The sequence below is a fragment of the Amphiura filiformis genome, chromosome 5 (assembly GCF_039555335.1).
Source record: "Amphiura filiformis chromosome 5, Afil_fr2py, whole genome shotgun sequence".
Lineage (NCBI taxonomy): Eukaryota > Metazoa > Echinodermata > Ophiuroidea > Amphilepidida > Amphiuridae > Amphiura > Amphiura filiformis.
Window position 1 is genome coordinate 40,581,613 of NC_092632.1, and position 20,889 is coordinate 40,602,501.

Genomic DNA, 20,889 nt, shown 5'->3' on the forward strand with positions numbered 1-20,889 from the left:
GTGAATATAATTATTGCTAATAGCAGTAGATAGCAAGTGAATATACTTATTACTATCAGCAGTAGATAGCAAGTAAATATAATTATTGCTATCAGCAGTAGATAGCAAGTGAATATAATTATTGCTATCAACAGTAGATAGCAAGTGAATATAATTATTACTATCAGCAGTAGATAGCAAGTGAATATAATTATTGCTATCAGCAGTAGATAGCAAATGAATATTATTATTGATATCAGCAGTAGATAGCAAGTGAATATAATTATTACTATCAGCAGTAGATAGCAAATGAATATAATTATTGCTATCAGCAGTAGATAGCAAATGAATATAATTATTGCTATCAGCAGTAGATAGCAAGTGAATATAATTATTGTTATCAGCAGTAGATAACAAATGAATATAATTATTGCTATCAGCAGTAGATAGCAAATGAATATAATTATTGCTATCAGCAGTAGATAGCAAATGAATATAATTATTGCTATCAGCAGTAGATAGCAAGTGAATATAATTATTGCTATCAGCAGTAGATAGCAAGTGAATATAATTATTACTATCAGCAGTAGATAACAAATGAATATAATTAATGCTATCAGCAGTAGATAGCAAATGAATATAATTATTGCTATCAGCAGTATATAGCAAATGAATATAATTATTGCTATCATCAGTAGATAGCAAGTGAATATAATTATTGCTATCAGCAGTAGATAACAAATGAATATACGTATTACTACTAGCAGTAGATAACAAGTTAATGTAATTACTGCTATCAGCAGTAGATATCAATTTTGTCTTCAACAGAAGTTAGCGAATGGCTACTTTTATCATCAAAATAAATTTATTTTATTTTCAATGGCGATATTTTTCCTTTAACAAAAATAATGTTAAATTAACATTATTTTTCAAAAGATAATATCTGAGAGACAAAATGTAACAGGATTACAAAATAAGTAATCAGAAATATTAATAAATAATAAGCCAAATCTAAAATATTAACGTTATATTCGTATATCGTAATTATGTTTGACGCTCCATTTCGCTCAAGTAGGTTTACCGTTTCCCAAAATGTTGCAAACTTCGCGCTCTCACCTAATATCAGAAAAGACATGTTGTGAAATAACACCTCAACGTACCCTACTTGAAATTTATATTGCCCATATTACATTTCTAGCATCTTAAATGGATGTAGCACGACCTCATTTTGTTCTCAAGACATAAATCTAGGAATAAATAACACACCTCAAGTAAGCAGCAGCGCACATCTATTTAATTTGACATGCGCACTGACAATCAAAAGCTAATTTTCTCTGCATACATTAACAAGCTAGCAAGAGCAACCTGTTCCGAAAACCATTAGCTGACATATGCTCATACAATACGCGCTGCCATATTGAAAAATACAACCATCATTTAAGAGATAGTAAAGAGTATATAGAAAACGACTTTAAGACCAAAAAAAGAGGTAATTTCAAGGAGGTGTATATAGGAGGGAGGATGGTGGAGGTCTCACCGTCATGGGTGATGATGATGAAGATGACGAAGACAGTGATATTTGCTCTTCTTGCAGTTACCTTGTGTTTTTGCCTGGCATACAGCGAAGATGAAGTGTATACCAATAATTTCCTCGTTGAACTTCATCATGGTGGGCAAGAGGAAGCTCATCGTATTGCTAAAAGACACAATTTTGAATACAGAGGAACGGTAAGTCATTATAGATAAGAATTATTTATAGCATTTGACATTCAGAGATATATTATGTACATGTTCTTTTTTGTTTTGATCACTAAGATGTGAAAAGCAATATATTCCATCTTGAAAATCATGTTGGATTCATGTTTAGGAATGCGAAATATTGTTTGGCATATTTTTTTAGAGAATTACACTATTCACATGACCAAATTTAGAAAGGTTAACTGAACTGTCGATCTCAGTTTGAAAATCGATTGGGCGTAAAGGCATCTAAATTTATGGATAATATACACAAACCACTCAATAACAACTGTGTACTTGATCATCTGATACATTTCAACAGAAAATAGATATATAATTTTGTCATTTCAATCGTTAGCAGGCCTATCAATTAAGCTCTAATATTCATTCAAATCTTGTTATTAACGAAACATATTGAAAAATAAAACACAATTGTTTAAATACCACACAAATAATAACTCGATGCTGACGTATAACAATAATCATTACGTCTTTAAGGGCAATGACAATTAGCCGTGCAGAGTCATGCACAAATAGAAAAATATACGGTGAAATTTTTCGCAAATATTTGACAGTACAAAATGTTCACGTTTGAACAATTTAATCATGTTCATCTATATTTACCTTCGCGTGTATGAAATTCTAGAGACAGACTACTATTTTAATTTGCAGTAATTTAAATGTTTTTTAAATTTCAGGCTTACATGAAAATTAACGTACCACAAAAAAATCCTCATAAGAGGAGACACCTACGTAATGACAATTCCAGAGATGAAAGGGTCATTGGGTAAAAAAGAACAACGAGATGAAAAAAGGAAACAAGTTGAATCTTAATTTGTTGAAAAATCAAAGATGTACATACAATGAGAAGCTTCATTAATGATAGTTGTGTTCGCTAACAAGACTGTTACCATAGCGATTGGATAATGAAGGTCTTCATATACTAATTAAAATTATAATTCATTTGTCCACTTCTGCTGTGATCATAAATTATTCAAAAAATATGTTGCGAGTTGTCAAACAGGTTGAACAACGATTCGTAGCATGCATTGGATGCTCTGAATAGCCTTTGTCAAAATTAACAAATTCAATAAAAATGACATAAATAGATGCAATCAAGCTTATAAAGTAATTGATCTTAGCATAATGTACGAATCTCAATTAAAAATGTAGATTGCATGATTTCCATTTTGCTGACACTTCCGTACAATATATTGCATTATGACTTGAAAGTAAATTCTATTATCTGTGTCAGATTATAATTCTAGTCATTGACTTGCTAAAATAATCAAAGTACATGTATGGCAAACTGGAACCATGAAATATATAATTTTGATCAAATACTTATTTATAAAGGACAAAATAGCTGATTCTCTCCCACACAATATGCCAGATATTTATTTTCTTCCAAATTAAAAAAAATGAGAAAAGTATATTATTTTATTATTTGTTTATTTGTTCTGATCCTTCCCAATGGGAAACTCGGTAGAAATAGACAAAGCTACACCAACACCAAGCTGGTAAAACCGGTGAAACAAGCAGATTTAACGTCTAGAGATAATCAACCACATGCCATGACATAGGTTGCCTACTTAGACGAAAGAAATAATTTACTCTCGGCTTGTAGCTCCAGAAACAAGATATTATTTCTTGCCTCGAATTAGACATAAGCCTACTATATACATAATACGCAAGGAAACATGTATTAATAAAAGAGAAAGCAAATTCAAATGTAATTTCCACGCTCAAATTATTTATATTATACAGGCTGTATCAAAATGATTGGTACCTGTTTTATAGTTTCCAGTGATTATGGACAAGACAGCCACACCATGAAAATGAATGTAACACAAGATCTGCTGTAGATTAATGTCATGGCAGGTCATAAAACTATACAAATTTTGGTAATTTCAAGAAGATACAACGTTCCACTAAGAACTAGAAATAGGCTTTAGAATTAGAGGCAGGTTTTTCAATAAACATCAAAACTTACATCAAAACTGATAGTGCCTACATTTTTGGTACTACCTGTACACTAAGTAAGAAAAAAAAATATTAAAAAAAACATCAAATCACAAAGTGACCTTATAAAAATATTGTGTAATACGAGTGGGATTTCCTTTCCAAAAATAGATGGTCATTAGATACGTCTTCTGACTAACGACGTAACACTAACGCACTTGTCCCTCTAATTAAACCCTTATCATGTCAAGTGGAACAAAATGCACCCTGAGACTGACCGTGTGCTCTCTTACTGTATACATCAATGAATATTGAATGACGTAGCAGATAATTGCCTTTTCCCTTCAAAATAGACTTTTTCTTCGTTGATAGACTGGAAACCGGGGCTGGAAACAGACTCCACTTTGCAGATATTGCAAAGAAAAAATTTACATCGAAATGATTAATTTCTTCTATCAAGACATTTATCTTATTTCTATTGTGGGGAATGCAACATAATATAATGTAGTTTGTAGTCCACGGCAACAAATAATTTACAATATAATTATATATTCAGATATTTAATAAAAACACATTTTAAAAGGTAAATGCCCGGGGTCAATGAAACGGAGCAGTTGTTCCCATTTTTTCACAAATTAAAGGGAACGTTACAGTACGCCTGACCGGCTCCCATTGATCGCAGCTTTGTCATCCCAAATATATAAAAGCAGTCTACTATACCTATTGCCAGCAGATACCTCTTTTTACTTTGGTAGAGTAGACATATTCAGGTAAATAGACCAACCCAGCAAACACAAACCGTATTACAGAAAACGCTTATAATAAGGGTATCAAATATTTGAATAACATTTGGGAAATATTTTAACATAATTGTTGACAAAATATTTTTCCAAAAAGAATTTCTGACAAGATTTTTGGAATGTTGTTGTAGTGTTATTTCATATAAAACGTTTTAATGTTTTCACGGCCTTTATATAATATATGTTATATGTTATTAAAACGTTTTAACCAAAACAAAAACGCGTTTATAACACGTTTACAACGCTTTCAAACCAATTTTGTGTTTGCTGGGAACGTAAATGCAGTACGTGAACACGTGCCAAAAGGGTACCAATTCACCTTTTCGGAAAATCCCATAATGTAAATACGCATGAGTAGCGATGTTCGCTAATATAATTGAATACCTGAGTGGAAGAAGGGCCCAACTCCATCAAAACTGTTTTTGAGATATTAAGAAAAAACTTAATATTTGGAAAAGTTTTATAGACCGAACGTTTTTATCTTCAGGGGACCTTTAATACATGAACATACAATAGTACATACATTCGAAATTATATATGATGTTTCCATGGCAACGGTACAGGTCTTAATAAGAGCTGGAGTTGGGCCCTTCTTCCACTAATATACTGCAAGTGCCAGTTCTGTGTTATAAATAGCTACAGAAATTAGGTAATCACCATTAATTGCACAAGTAGAACTCATGTAATATGTTAGCAAGAAAGTTTATTGTAGTGAAAAGCAGATTTCATGGATGAACAAAATACCTCTTTGACCCTATATTTGTGGAAGAAGGGCCCAACTCCATGGAGTTGGGCCTTTCTTCAACGGAAACCATGATTAAGTGTATGTGGAAGACTATTTAGAGAGTGGATATTGGCTCATCTTTCATACACAAGGAAGAACAGTCTGTTGCCAATAAAATGCTGGGTCTAACTCATTTTTGTAAAAAATTGGAGTTGGGCCCTTCTTCCACTCAGGTATTCAATTATAAACGATATGTGTGCATCGGCGTGACGTCAAATGATGACATCTGGGGTCTAACCGCAAGGAATTATGGGATTTACCAAAAAGGTCAATTGGTAACTAACCGGTCTTTCTTCAAGATCAAGCTCAAGTTCATAGCCAGCCTCATTGCTTCGGGTTTCTTTCTTTCTTTCTTTCTTTCTTTCTTTCTTTCTTTCTTTCTTTCTTTCTTTCTTTCTTTCTTTCTTTCTTTCTTTCTTTCTTTCTTTCTTTCTTTCTTTCTTTCTTTCTTTCTTTCTTTCTTTCTTTCTTTCTTTCTTTCTTTCTTTCTTTTTTCATTCATTCATTTTATTTTTCACTCATCAAAATAGCAAAAAACATAGGATACATACAAAATCATAATTCAGGTGAGAGTGAAGGAATCACAGGAAAGACTAATTTATTTATTTCTTTTATACACGTGTGCATTTTTTCTTCTCTTTCCCCTTTTCCGCTTTCCTCTTCGCTTTTCCCTTCTTTACTCTTCTGTTTTCTTTCAACATTTCTTCATTTTCCTCATTTTTTGCCCCCGGTGGGAAATTCACCGCTCAGAACGAAATGCAGTATAATGCTCTCTGGCATTTGGACACTGCATTTCGTGCTAATCTGGATCAGTCGACATTAAACATCATCATTCGAAATGTCAGAAGCAAAGGAAATGAACGCACTCGGAATACTTCCCCAACAAATTGCGATTGATTTTCCCTTCAACCCCTTTTCTGTCCTTTTTTTAAAGCATATGCTCATAATGCAGATGAAAAATGGCGGAAACAAATCGTCGTTCGCCGCGGTTTCTATACAACTATATGGATTAAAACTTGTTAGACTTGAGTTCAGTCTTCGTTTACGGAGTTTTAAAAGGGTTGGGGTTTATGGTAGGGGTAGGGGTAGAGCAGTCTTGCAATGAGACTAGAGTTGCACCCTATTCCATGTATTCAGTAATCGCTCCAAACTTTAAACCAATTCGCGATACTCGGCGGACTTTTCATGTTTATTAAACAATCTGTAGATTGTCGTTTTTTAAACTCACGAAAAGTTTAAGTAATTTTAAAAGTTTACATGCCATTTCAGAGCATTTAAAAACTCAGTTTAAAGACTCCGGATAACCCATATTCTGAATAATTATAACCTTTTTAGTATGTGTAATGTTTACAAATTTCCCAACTTACAACTAAATTAAATCAGCCAAATTCGTTGTCTTTGCCAGGTCAACAGAGCAATTTTGACAGAAGTTTCTCATAATAGAAGTCCAGGTTGAACGGCAAAAACTTTGACTTGACCTAAGGCTTTGGCACGGAAACTGCTGCACACTGTCTTGCCATCTGATCCATGGTGATTCCATGCCATACCACTCGGTCTTTGGCCATTCTTCCTGCTGCTGTTATACGGAGGTGATATTTCGAGCTAAGCAGTCTGTTTTGATAGTGCCCATCCATCTTTTGGGAGGTCTTCCACGTGGTCTTTTCCCTTGTACATTGCCCTCTAGCAAAATTTTGGGGTATCTGTCATTTCCCATTCGCTGTACGTGGTCATCGCCAAAGAATCGGATCCTTTTTTGGGTGACTTTATCAGTGACTGTGTGCTTCAGTCCAAACGTGTCCCGTATTATGGTGTTACGTATTTTGTCCAGACGTGATACGCCCATGATCTTTATTTAGGGAGGCGATTTTCATCTTCTTCCTTAATGATCCAGGTCTCAGCTCCATACATTGGGATGGAAAGTACCAGGACTCTGTATAGCTAAATCTTGGTGGTCCGTTGAATGTCCTTGGCATTCCATATACTCCGTATGCTCTGAAGTCTTTGGACCGCTCCTAATGGTTTTCCTATTCTGTGCTTGATGTCTTTTCTGCATGTACCCTTGAGATATGGTGCCTCCCAGGTACACAAACTCATCCACTTGCCTAAGCAGGTTGCCGTTATTAAATGTTGATGTTAAGGTCGAACTTTTGGCTGCTGATTACTTGTACTTCGGTTTTACTGATGTTGATCCGAGGTTCGATCTGCTACGAAGCGAAGCGGAGATTTGAGATCAGTTGTCCCTGGATCATTATTCCTGTGTCATTGTCATGGGTTGCATATAAGAGCATAACGGCAAAAACAGCCAGTGTGATTTCTTTAAGTTTTACGTTATAAAAACAGCATACTCATTCATCACTTTTTAATAACATGGATACACTCATGACAAAATAATACGAAAAAGAACAGCTCTCACAATTTTTTTCCACTTTTTATATAAAACGAAGAAATTGAAAATCGGGTTGAAAATGTCAAAAAGTGATGAATTCAGCTCTCACATTTTTCATCACTAAGACATTAACAATTTGGAGCAAAAGATGAATTCAGCTCGCACTTGTTTTCCTCACTTTTTGATATATAACAAAGAAATTGAAAATTTCGAACTCTCACTTTTTTCATCACTTTTTAATATCAAACAAAAAAAAATTGAAAGTTTTGAACAAGTGATGAATTCAGATACGGGTACAGTACAATTGGTACGTAACCTGTGCATGACGTAGTTGTTGTTATTGCTAATTACATTTTGAGGATAAGAATAACAAAGTTAAATTTGATGGAAATCGTACATTTATAATTATGGCTTTAAACCTATATATATTCGACTCAAGTACAAATGTTCACATTTCTCTGAAACGCCAGGTCTCTATTATACAGGAATCTCGACACGTTATGTTGACTCAAGCTGGGAGAGGGAAGATAGTTATGGATTGCGTATAGTGTAGGCTTGAGGCGATTGTCTTACTTAGCTCGCATAGCGATAGAACGAAGGAAGGTCAATAGCATTTTGTCATGATACTCAACCAGAGATGCTTTTTAGATTAGTGAAATCTCAGCATGCTTGCCTGCGAGAGAGACTAGGTGTCTGTAAATATCAAGAAGAGAGAATGAGACATAATATTGTGTGCGGATCATGTAGCTCTATTATTTAGAGGGAGAGCTACATGATGGTGTGGATAACTTAACCCCCTGGACACTGGACATCTAACAGCATTTCTGATTGGTTGATAACTTGAAATGTTCATTTCAATTGCCAATTATGACAAGGCTTTAAACTATTTATGGTCAAACTTGCATTTGTAGATGATATTGTATTAATACCCGTACGCTGCTTATAATCCTTGACCTAACTCTATTGACCTTTTCGGTAAAATCCACAAGCCTTTGCGAGTAGACCTGCGATGTCGTCATTTGACATCGCTACTGCACATTTCAAAGCCATGAGGTTCGCAAATACGATGTGCGCATCGGCGTGACATCACACGACGACATCTCAGGTCTACTCGCAAAGGCTTATGGGATTTACTGAAAAGGTCAATTGCCATTTGCTAATATACGGTGGCACAACTCAGCGATTAAGCTGAATCGAAACCATTTTTGTTCAACGCAGATATTATTCAGTATTTTGTAACGTTATCTCCACTTCGATGGCATTCCTTTAATAGCAACATCATAATTGTCAAAAAAAAAAAAAAAAAAAAGAAAGGCGGGGTAATCTTCCATATGTTATGAGGTATGATGATAATATTTTCATGGCAAAATCATTATACCTACATTAATTTTGCTTAATTCTTAAATTTAAATGATTATAGTTTTAGTAATATCGTACCGGTAATATATAATACTTTTAGTTTAATATACATCACGTAGTACACATGTAAAAGTTACCCATAAATGCAACCGCTTTTCAGGATATCTTTAATGCCTGATGTATTCTATTTCAAACTGATTTGAACGCCACACCGACAAACTGACTACTATAGTATATATATATTTCCAAAAAATAATAGAATTCGGTTAATCCCACTGCAAGGTCTCTGCAGATCTTGTCAAGAGCTTTATGACGATATTTGTTCCCTATAATCTCAACAACGAAGATATAAGAAATATAATACAAAAACTCTCAGGAAAGATATCGTGAAATTGAGTTGATTTCTGCAACATTTCTTTTGTACTCTAGCGCGAGGTTTCAAATTATATATCTCTCTGAAGACGTCATGTTATATAGATCTGTATTATCTCGATAAGATTAAATGATGATGATATTTAAGTATAAATGAAATTTTCATACATTTTCATACCGGAGGAACCTTTATTAAATCGTTCTACTAAATAAAATTAATGAGAATATGAAAAATAAATGATTATAGACAAAATAATATGTGCGTTATCTGAAGCGTAAATAACTTCAAACTCGTTTGACGCAGATTATCGCTATATGCTTTATTATACTACAGATTTGGGGAGTGAATTAGCTCGAATAACGTATCTGTATAACATTGGGCTATTCCATCTAAAATCCACACTACCCCTGTGGAAGATTTTGGAAATATCTCCCACATGGGGAGTATGAATTTCAAATGGAATTAACACATTAGGCAGTTCCATTTGAATTGCATACACCCTCTACGAAAAATTTAACTTACATCTTCCACAGAGGGAGAGTGGGTTTTAAATGGAGCTACCTAATGTGTTCATTCCATTTGAAATTCATGGATTTTAAATGGAATAGCCCATTTACTCAAGCGAATATATATTTCAATCATAGAGACACTTACTTCAGATAAGGCTATTTATCCATGGATATGAAATATTTAGTGTGCGAATGAGAGAAAGTTCACAAATTGTTGTCGACAATGTTCCACACAGAATTATCATACCGGATTGTAAACACCCATTTTATTTTCTTTGTCTGTTAAATAATATACGTCTTTATTTGTTGCAATCGTGAACCAATTTACACATCATATTATGCGGGTTTTGGGGATGAGTGTCCCAGACAAAAATATTTAGAACACTATTGGCACCAAACGCAATAAGTCCGATAGCTATCACTCATGCAGTCGCTGAGTTTTGATCCAAAATACTTCTCGTAGACGAGATGTAATACTAACCCACATTCACACACTAAAGGAATGGGCCTAACTTTCAAAACGTTTCTTGAAGAAGACGAAGAATACACACCCATCAACTAAAAAACCAATAATAATAACTTCTCTATAATTATGATTCGAATTAGGCTATCCCATGATATGAGTGTGTGAAAGTGTTGACTGAGTGTGCTCGCCATTGATGCATGAGGTTCCGGGTTTAATTCCCGGCGGAGGTATTGAACTTGGGAAATTAACAATTGGGTAAATGAACCATGAAAGTATACTCCGTCTTTCGGAGGAGACGTTAAGCCGCTAATCCCGTGTACAGAGAGCAAAATTCCGACTTGATATGCCGCAGCATGCATGTATATACGTAAAAGTTGTTTTTCACAAAAGTCTTTCATGGTTTGATTTAGCTCTAGATATTTTAAGCCGTTAAAACGGCTTAAAATAAATCAGCTCTCAGCTCTCAGCTTAATACAAAGTTTCCATTTTGTTATCGGCAATCTATGAAACCAAGAGTCTAATACCAGTTTTATTTTCTCTGACTGTTTAATAAACCAATAACATACGTGAACCAAATACATCATATTTTTCGGAGATTCATGACAAGTTATAGCAAATAACTCTGAGAAAGTATTATTTGCTTAACTTAACACGAATCCTCGAAAACTATGTTGTATTCGGTTCACGATATGTTATCTGCTTATAAACAGTCAGATAAAATAAAACTGGTCTTTGACTCTCGATTTTATAGATTGCAGAAATTGACAAAGTGAAAAGCTCTTATATTTCACGTAATGTTCACTGCTTTCAAAATCATCAAACTGTTCTAACACAGCGCTATATCCTCCTACACCATCCATGCCTCCCACCGTGTTTTAATTAATTGTAAAGTTCCCGCGATGAACATTATTGTTCCATTAATTGCCACATATTAATAATAGAGCGACTGACATTTCGAAATGATGATTTCGAGACGTACGTTCCTTGCATTTAATTGCAATTTTTGTTACATTAATTGTGTGTCTTCAAATGCGTAATTTACTCATGTTGTTTGAATGAATGCCCGAAGATAATCGAAATGGAAAAATGTCACAAACGGTAAACATTTTGGTGTAATTTTAGAAAAGAATAAATCACCACGAATCAAATGTTAATAAAGTACTGGCTGAGTCTATTGGTATAGGCCTACGTACCAGCTAAATAAATATTAAGTAGCTTTTAAGCTTAAAGTTGTGTGTATTTTGAGGCCGGTGTTATAAACAGGTTTACCAGTGGTCTGCGCTGTGCAAACGTCAATGGCACAGTGTCAGAAATAAATTGGCTGATGGACGTTCCATATGTTTTAGTGTGTTTATAGTGGGTGCCAATGTTGATAACAATGTGCTCTTTCCGTCTCCAGGTGTACCGCGTATACATAATATAAAACACACGCATTGTAGATGTGGTAGAATATGATATCGTTTTACGTAGTGGGTGTGCTGATGGGGTAGGGTGTGTGTAAAAAATAGAATGATTCAGAAATTAAATTAAGATGTTTAAAGAAAATAATAATTTAAACCAAATAGACAATAACACAAATTAAGAATTCCCTTTATTGCGTCTTATACACACAAAGTGATATACTTGGTTGTTCCGTGGCAATTTATATGAGATATGCCACCGGTTACTATAGTAACTGATTTCTGATGTACCTAGTAAATAAGATTTCACGCGATTTCTAATCAATTTTGACCACAAATCATGTCAAATTTGACCCAAATGGTGTCAATCTTGACACGGATTATCTTATTTTACGAGTATCTAGACCTTTTAAAGAACGTAAATATTTAAGATAATATATCCATGTTTTTCAATAGCTATGGCAATCAGTTTTCTTTGATAAAGGAGCCATCAGGAATGTTGATATATAATAAGTATCATTTCCATATTTCCATTCTAAATCCCAAAGATGACGACTTCCATAACAGATACACACCTGCGTACCACTAAACGTACCAACATTGCTATCGCAAACGCAAGCACGAAAACTGCGAATGAAACCAATTGTTTCTGTTTATCCACAGCTACCCCACGTTGCACTAGTTCAAACTCAAATGCGTGATAAATAAGTTCTGCTAGGGTCATTAAAAGTAAAATATTACAGCTTATTCTTATGACAATATCACAAAAACGGCTCCAATTCTGTTGATTAGCGACTGCTTGTAAAATACGTAATACAAATTCTAGAATGGCGTATCTCAGTAGACTAAATTCCAACTTATTGCCCATTTTTGATGTCCAAAACATAAGCGCCTGTCTTCGAATGAAGGCTGGTGTACAATCTTTTACAAGCAGACAGATAGCGATGAATTGAAAACTTGATTTTACAAGAATTTGTATCCCCATCAATACCATTATATCCGACATTTTGCTAGGTGTTGTGTGCGATGTTCATTTGCAAATTTAACTTTACCCCAAAATTGGTTCGTTTCTTTTTAATTCCGGTCCGCAATGAAGCTCGCAAAATTACATTGAGTTCAAAGGCAAAGACAAACTTCACGCTGACATACGTTATCCAAAACAAAACACACATTGGCATTTTACATAAAACTTAGCGTAATTACTGTGCTACTCCTCTTAGCGTTGAGTTCATGGTGAATTTCTTTGCATTTGTCAAATTCGCTTCCACTCAGTATTCTGTCCTATCTTTCGCATATCCAGATATATCCAGTTATAGATGATGTTCGCTAAATTGTACAATTATCATTTTTTATCCTGCTTATTGTCGTAGATAATGTTGAATTGTGATGATGAAAACAATAACACGATGATTTGACACCGGACACTCCGGGCACATGTGACCTGACCTAAATGTCTGGCGTTGTACATCGTCTAGATACCAGAGATGAGATGCATTGCTTCGTCGATCCCTATGTGTGACATACCTCATAATGTCAAGCTGCGTGACTGACATTCTAGTTTATAGATTGATCTATGTCACGGTTGTGTCACAGTTGGAAATTATGATATTTATAAGAAAGCATCCTCGAGCAACCTTATACACACAACCCATGTATACCCCCACTCACGCGCACGTACAACATAATTATACAATCCTAGCGCACACGCGAACATCAACCCACCTCACCCCCACACACCCCAAGCCCGGTACCCCCCTACAACCATTCCCTCACCCCATACACCCAGACCCCGCCCTCAACATGCATACACATAAAGATAAGATCGTAAGTTCCTATAGTTTTGCTAGGAAGCCCGGATCGTGGAAAGTCTACATTAGCGTCAACATTGATGTCAAGGACAGATAGAGACACTGTGATAACAAAATTAACATGATTTTTTCAACAGGCTTGTCAACAATTTTGTGTAAAGTCATTCAAGCCGACGTTTGCACTGGCCTTAGTTGTGTTGGTTTCTCTTTCCCAGTTGGAAATTATGATATAAGAAAGCATCCTCGAGCAACCTTATACACACAACCCATGTATACCCCCACCCCTGCGCACGTAGGCTACGTACAACATAATCCTAGCGCACTTGCACAACACACCCACCCACCTCACCCACACACACCCCAAACCCGGTACCCTCATACAACCATGCCCTCACCCCATACAACCAGACCCCGCCCTCAACATGTATACACATACAGATAAGATCGTAAGTTCCTATGGTTTTGCTAGGAAGCCCGGATCGTGGAAAGTCTACATTAGCGTCAACATTGTCAAGGACATATCGAGACACTGTCATTAACATGATTTTTCACCAGGCTTGTCAACAATTTTGTGTAAAGTCATTCAAGCCGACGTTTGCACTGGTCTTGGTTTAAAAAGGCTATTAGCATTAAAATGGATTTACAGTTCTTTCGTTAGCGATGAGCGATTAATGATTTAGACCAATGAGATTGGTTGTTACTTCTGGTCCAGTTTATTCGTTCGTTCAATCGTTCATCGCTAGCGATTGAGCAAAACATTCATTTGAACAATTTTATGTTCTTATTGTACATTTAAAAAATATATATAATTTTATATAATAAACAGTTCATAATGTGATAGATTAAAGCACAATATTTCTAAATTAGGCTACTTTATAATTTTACACCAATATCAATTCCATTATAAATTTCATGTTTATCAAGTACAATGGTATGTAAATCTACAAGCATGGCAGCTGTTCATCTTTACTATGGGTAGCCTAAGATTATACGCCTAACCTTGAACGTTCACAATGCAATCTTGAATGATAAATGTTTTATGATAAATTAAAAATCTTCGTTTTTTCCTACATAGATGAATTGCACTCACTCTACTGAAATCGAATGGGTCACTTGTGGTTTTACAATAAGATGCTCTTAAATTACAATCACAATATATATTTTATCTATCCACTGCGATATGTTGCGAAATAATATGACACTAAGTCAAAGGAATATTATATATTAGAGAATAGAAACAATACGCACTGTTAATTTTCAGTAATATTTAAAATACATAAATTACTGGGAATGTGATATGCATGTAAATGTGAATTGTATTATAAATTTAACGACACATAAGACAAAAAACACCAATTTCTAGTATTTAAATTTTCTTAAAATAAACAAACCTTGATTATTGATATCTGCAGCCATAATGAAAGATGCAATAAATGAAATGCTGCAAGCGCTGTTATACTTCAGAAGTGTTAGTACTTCTTGTATACGAGCAATTATTGCATCCGGTACAGACAAGTTTTACCAATGTAGTTGTCAATTTGAGTATTAGTAATGGGCTACATGAAAAATTTAAGGAAAATAAAAGGGAGATGATTATTAATACCTTACTAACAAAATTATAGATTTTGATGAATTATTAACAACTCTAACTTGATACCGGAAATTGACTCGTCATATGAATGGATGGGAATGTATAATGGAAAATATTCCCAAACTACATTTGAAAAACTAGTACAGTTTAAAGTGTCGAAAGGTAACCTCGTTTTTCGTATTATAAAGAACCCCCAAGTTTGGCGAAGGGAAGAATTATAGTCCTAAAATTACTCAGGAAAACCGCAAAGGCAGACTGTCGTTTCAAGCCAAAAAACTGCTCTTCCTTAGTGACAAACAAGAACGATGTCGTGATCAATTAAAAGAACGGAATCCTCATAATCACACACTATGGCTTCTTCCTCCCGTGTTCTTGCATCATCCAACAAAATGTAGAATCGGTGGCCTTTTTGAAAAAACAAAAAAACAAACAAATTAGAAACAACCATGCCTTTTACTATACCACTCTTTATCATCTAATATAATATTAGGGCGATGTCTGTGTTGAAACCTGAAGACTTTCAAATAACTACTTATAAAAGCCAGCCTTAACCTTGTGATTTCAACCCACTTTACTAATTGAATCTGTTTAACTTCTTCACCGCTTCACTTTCATATGCTGCTTTACATTCAAGTCTACAGGGGAATTGACCAAATATCCGCCTCATCAAAGTTCAACAATAAATGTCAACGGTAGCCGCTGTTGTAGACAAAATATAGATTAGCTAAAGCAATTTACCGGCTGACTATACAGGGTGTAACAAAAAATATAATTGGGCTATTCCATTTAAAATCCACACTACCCCTGTGGAAGATATAGCTAAAGTCTTCCACAGAGGGAGTAAGAGTTTCCAATAGAAAAGACAATTGGGTATCTGCCATTTGAAATTCTCACTCCAGTTGTGGAAGATAAAGGTAAAGCCATAATACAGGGGGAGTATGAGTTTCAAAATGATAAACCTGACTAATTACATAGAATTGCAGATTCTATGCTGACTAATTACATTTGAAAAACATACCCCCCTTATGGAACATATTTCCAAAATCTTCCACAGGGGTAGTGTGGAGTTCAATTGGAATAACCCATTGTTACTTCTTGTGGAGGTAAATTCTTAATAACCTTTGTATGAATCAAACTGGTGGTGTACAAGCAAAGATATGGTCAATACGCGGATTTAGGGTTTCTCTACCGGAAATCAATTTGTGCCGAAATTCCTTCCCACAATGCAATATGCGTATTGCATAACAAAGGAGATGGGTTAACCTCCGAACTGTATCTATTGTTATGCAAAACGCTTATTGATTGTGGGAAGGAATTTCGGCACAAATTGACTTCCGGTAGAGAAACCCTAAATCCGCGTATTGTGTCAACTAGTCGTCAAAACACTTTGGGCCACTTTTGTGTCATTATGCAACTAATGTCAAAAGTGACTGAATGGTATCGAACCATGAACCAGGTAGTTGGGCGCTCTAACGTGTCCACAGAACATTTAAAGCGAAGGAAAATAGTACGGTATATTATATTTCATTATTTATTTCAAGTATGCAAAAAGAAATAAAAACACACGAAAAGGCTTGGTTTTCTTTTGTGATCGCAGATCTATGGTGGTGTAAACAGTATGTAAGTCATATCGATATAAACTTGATACGTAAAATTAGCAAAAGTGGTCTAACTCTTTTTCTACTTAATTTAAGTAATCGTGTATACCCAGCAAACATAAAACGTTATTGTAAATTCTTTTTTGTAAACATTTTTTGCCAAATATTTTGTCAAAACTTAAATAACATTATGTTAGAATATTTGCAGTAAGTTATCATAAAATGTTTTTGAATGTTATGAAAACGTTTTATATCCTTTATATACCCTTTATATAACCCGACATTTAAACGTTTTCTGGCAACCCTTTTTAACCTTTTGCGAATGATGTCGAAAACGTTTTGTGTTTGCTGGGTACCAGGTTGAACCTGAGCGATAAACGAATCCAACTTAAATGTTTTAAAATGTTTCTGGTAGTCTATCTACATGTATACCATACTTATTTCAATACGAAACATGATTTTTTTCTTGCAAAAAAATCTGATCGGAATTTGTGTGTTTGTTACTATGGTTACACACTACATAGTATCTCAAGTACTAAGCAAACTGCGATACATTAAACAATGAAACAAAAAGGCAGGATAACAACGCTCGATAACGATCTATATCAATATTGAATAGCTTTCATTTTATACAGAAAAAACGTATCAAACCAAAGATGGTCTTGCGACAAAATGTCAAAACACTTAAAAATAAATCTTTGGAAAAAGCCTATCTCGAGCTAAACTCATGTCCAATTCTCTATTGGGCTTTATTCTCAACTTCAGCTGAACAAGGAGTAACATCAGTATTATCCCGTCAACTCGCGCATATATATCTCTCTCAGGAGAACTCAATAAATTGTCAGGCATCCTAGCGAACTAAAAATGGGACAAAAACTACCTGTCTTGTAAAGATTTTTCTAGACTGACTGCATGGTTTTTCTATATATTTACCCTCCAGTAATATGTGCATCCAAATCCGCGGAAGTAAAATTAGGACAACTGTTAATATCTATTATGAATTAAATGTATAGGGTAACGAGATCCCGAGATCTTAACACTAGTAAAAAATGCGCATATAGTTTGATCTTAAAATAGACAATCATTCAATCTATAATAATCTAGGATTTTACACAGACAGACAGACATTGGTTTGTTGCTCTACTGATGTAAATGTTTTTCTTTATAAAGCTTTTTAAAGATATGCTATGACGTTTGTTTTTCATTTGCGATTGTCTGATTGTTCCTCTGATATGTATCTGCATACAGATAACGCAGTGATTTCTTTTTTTACCGGCACACTAACTCTACAGTACCACGAAGGAAGTGGGGGCTGTACCAAGCAACCTTTTTTTATCCGGCATAAAAAACGCTTGTGTTTACATCCAAACTACTTAAGGTTACGGAGGGTGAAAATTCCACTCAACTTGTCTTTTGTTTTTTAATTTTTATTTATGAAGTATATGTATATATTAAACATCTCAGAGATGTAGATTGAAAAAATTGTATCAATAAAGTATTTTTTTAATTATTTTTGTGTATCAATATTTGCTCTAGATATCCCACAGCACTAATTCTTTTTTAAAGACAGTTCTTGTTTTAAGGGGACACTACACTAAATCCTTCCGCATTTGGTGTAACTCATGGAAGAAAGAGAAGGTGTGAGGGCTATCATTTTCTTTGGAAGGGGAATCCCAAATATACACAGGGGGGGGCGTGGGTTAGATTTTAAAAGGTATGCTCCCCTGGCCCTGCTATCGGCCAGCCTAACTTTGCCAATGTGGAAACTTTAAATGGCCTAGATATTATGATGCAGATTTGAATGTTTCTATAGTGTTTCCTAAGCCTTATTAAGATGCACTGTAAATGTTTGCCAAAAACTGCTCCCCCTCCCCATTCTACCCTCCCCAGGACTCATAAGTATTATGCACCTAGCTACTTTATTGTATTTTCACATGTATTTCAATGGGACATTTATTTAGTGATGTGCCCCCTTATAGTGATTATTATTCCAGTGCATGAACTGGCAACCCTATCATTTTCATTTGATTGCTAAAATCATTGAAGCATAAACACAGTGGAGCATGATTATTCAACCAGCACTAAACTAGACAAAATCAATAAAATAAGTACTATCACCTTGGCCCTGGCAACACTAACTAGCATTGTAAACAACTTAGCACATGGTTTGAACATGATATAGATGGTGTGGAAGTTTAGGCAGAAATTTGTCAATTTCTGCAAGTTTTGTGAAAATCAATTGATACTTCCCATGCAGTAAGGATTATCAGTAGTAATACAGGAGCACTGCACCTGGAATATTATGGGATTGTTAATTGATACTGTGAAATAGCAGAAAATGTGAGTACTTGAAACTAAATGTGTGCATATCTCAGAACTCCATTTTGGACCATTTGGCCTGATATGCTGAGATAAAATAAATTATTTTTAATGTTTCCAATAGCTGATTCATAAAATTTTGATATGCATGTGTAAGCTGATACTTCAAAGAAATAATGTAGGGAATAATTGTGTCAATATATTGGCACACTAAATTAATATTGTTGTTGCAAAAAAGACGACATTTACCCCATCATTTTTATTGACATTCTGTGAACATGTAAGCTTACTGTTTTAAATCAGGAGGACCTATCGAAAGAATAAATAGGTACATTATTTCATTGGTTTGTTTGTAACACATATGCGAAATCGCAATGAAATCGGACCCTCTCCCCATATTTTCCTGGCCTCTTTCCCAAAAAACCTCATGCTCATGAAATTGAACACAAATTGAAACACTTATAAAGTACATTTGTGTATGAGCTATGACGTTAAAAGTATTACAATAATAATCATTAGAGTGTCAACTTTAAGATGAAGTATGATTTTTAGGCCTGCCATATTTATTTTTTGAAAAACAAAATATTTTAGGTGGCTACGTGCAGCCAATTTGCCTACACAAAATTTCAAAATCCTGTATAACCTTAAGCTAATCGTAGGACCAACCTTTGCGCTCATTTTATATAATTCTTACCCCGGGGTTAGGGCCGACCATCATAAATGATCGATTACGGGGTGATGAGGCTATATAACCATATGTTTCTTCGGTAAAATTACTTACAAGTCTATAGAGGATTATTTTTTGAAAACAGTAGGAACTCAAGTGTTGATTTAATAGTTGAATTTTATATAGATCATATAAAGAATCAAATACGATGCCATTCCGAAGGCACTCATGTCTTCTATGTTTACATTCTTAGGTATCCAGTGCATTGAATCTTTTTCATACTTTTTTTTTTATGTACGAGTAGAACCACTAAGCCAATCACAAAGTCATTAGAAAAATACAATAAATATTGTATAATTGCACTCGCGCGCAATTTCACGTACCGCGTAAGTGATGCGCATTTATTAACCTATAAATATAGTTTTTCTTTTATTCTTGTACCAATCCATATGTCTTATAGGCTCATCACGGACCACAGTGGAAATAAGTGGGCTTTTATGTATTTTTTCTGTGTTTTTATCCTTGTTTTGAATCCTTAATAAAATGAAATGAAGTATTTATTAGGTCCTAAAGTATTATAATACTACGTGTGGTATACGAGTTTATATCCATGAAATTATCTTCGGAGCAGTTCAGAATATTATTTTTGCGAAGTAGTCTTTCTCTAAATTATCCATGGAAGATGGATATAGGTAATGGATACATATGATCATTATGTGCAAAAAGTGGCTGGTTTTTAGCATTTCTATAATGTCTTGTCGCAATTATCTGCTTTTCTATATCATGGATATAGAAAAACATTGGGTGCCTGTGTAAATTGTCCTGAAGTATCAAGTTGATAATTAAAATCTAGTCAACTGGACTTACTATTTTTGACTGGCGAGGATGTGAAACGTCACCAGTCAAAAATAGTAAGTCCAGTTGACTAGATTTTAATTATCAACTTGATATTTTATATACCTGGATGACTGAGAATATACACAAATGTCCTGAAGTATCACATTTATACCTTCATTCTATCAATTAACACAGTTATATACGTCCGACTCTACTACAATACAAAAGCCATGCATGTAATTTAATACAAACAAAATATATTTAATAATTAATTTTTAATATTTTAAATCAAATATCGGGACTCTATGCAAACA

The 20,889-nt window shown here is 34.5% G+C and overlaps 1 protein-coding gene across 1 annotated transcript in view; it reads left to right on the plus strand.

The window, feature by feature from the left end:
- Positions 1 to 1,339: 1,339 nt before the first annotated feature.
- LOC140153122 (neuroendocrine convertase 2-like) overlaps positions 1,340 to 20,889 on the plus strand; it is a 95,787-nt gene continuing 76,237 nt past the window's right edge. The window contains exon 1 of the mRNA XM_072175763.1: positions 1,340 to 1,707. Coding sequence (XP_072031864.1) covers positions 1,501 to 1,707 — 207 coding nt within the window. The 5' untranslated portion in view covers positions 1,340 to 1,500. The remainder of the gene's footprint in view (positions 1,708 to 20,889) is intronic.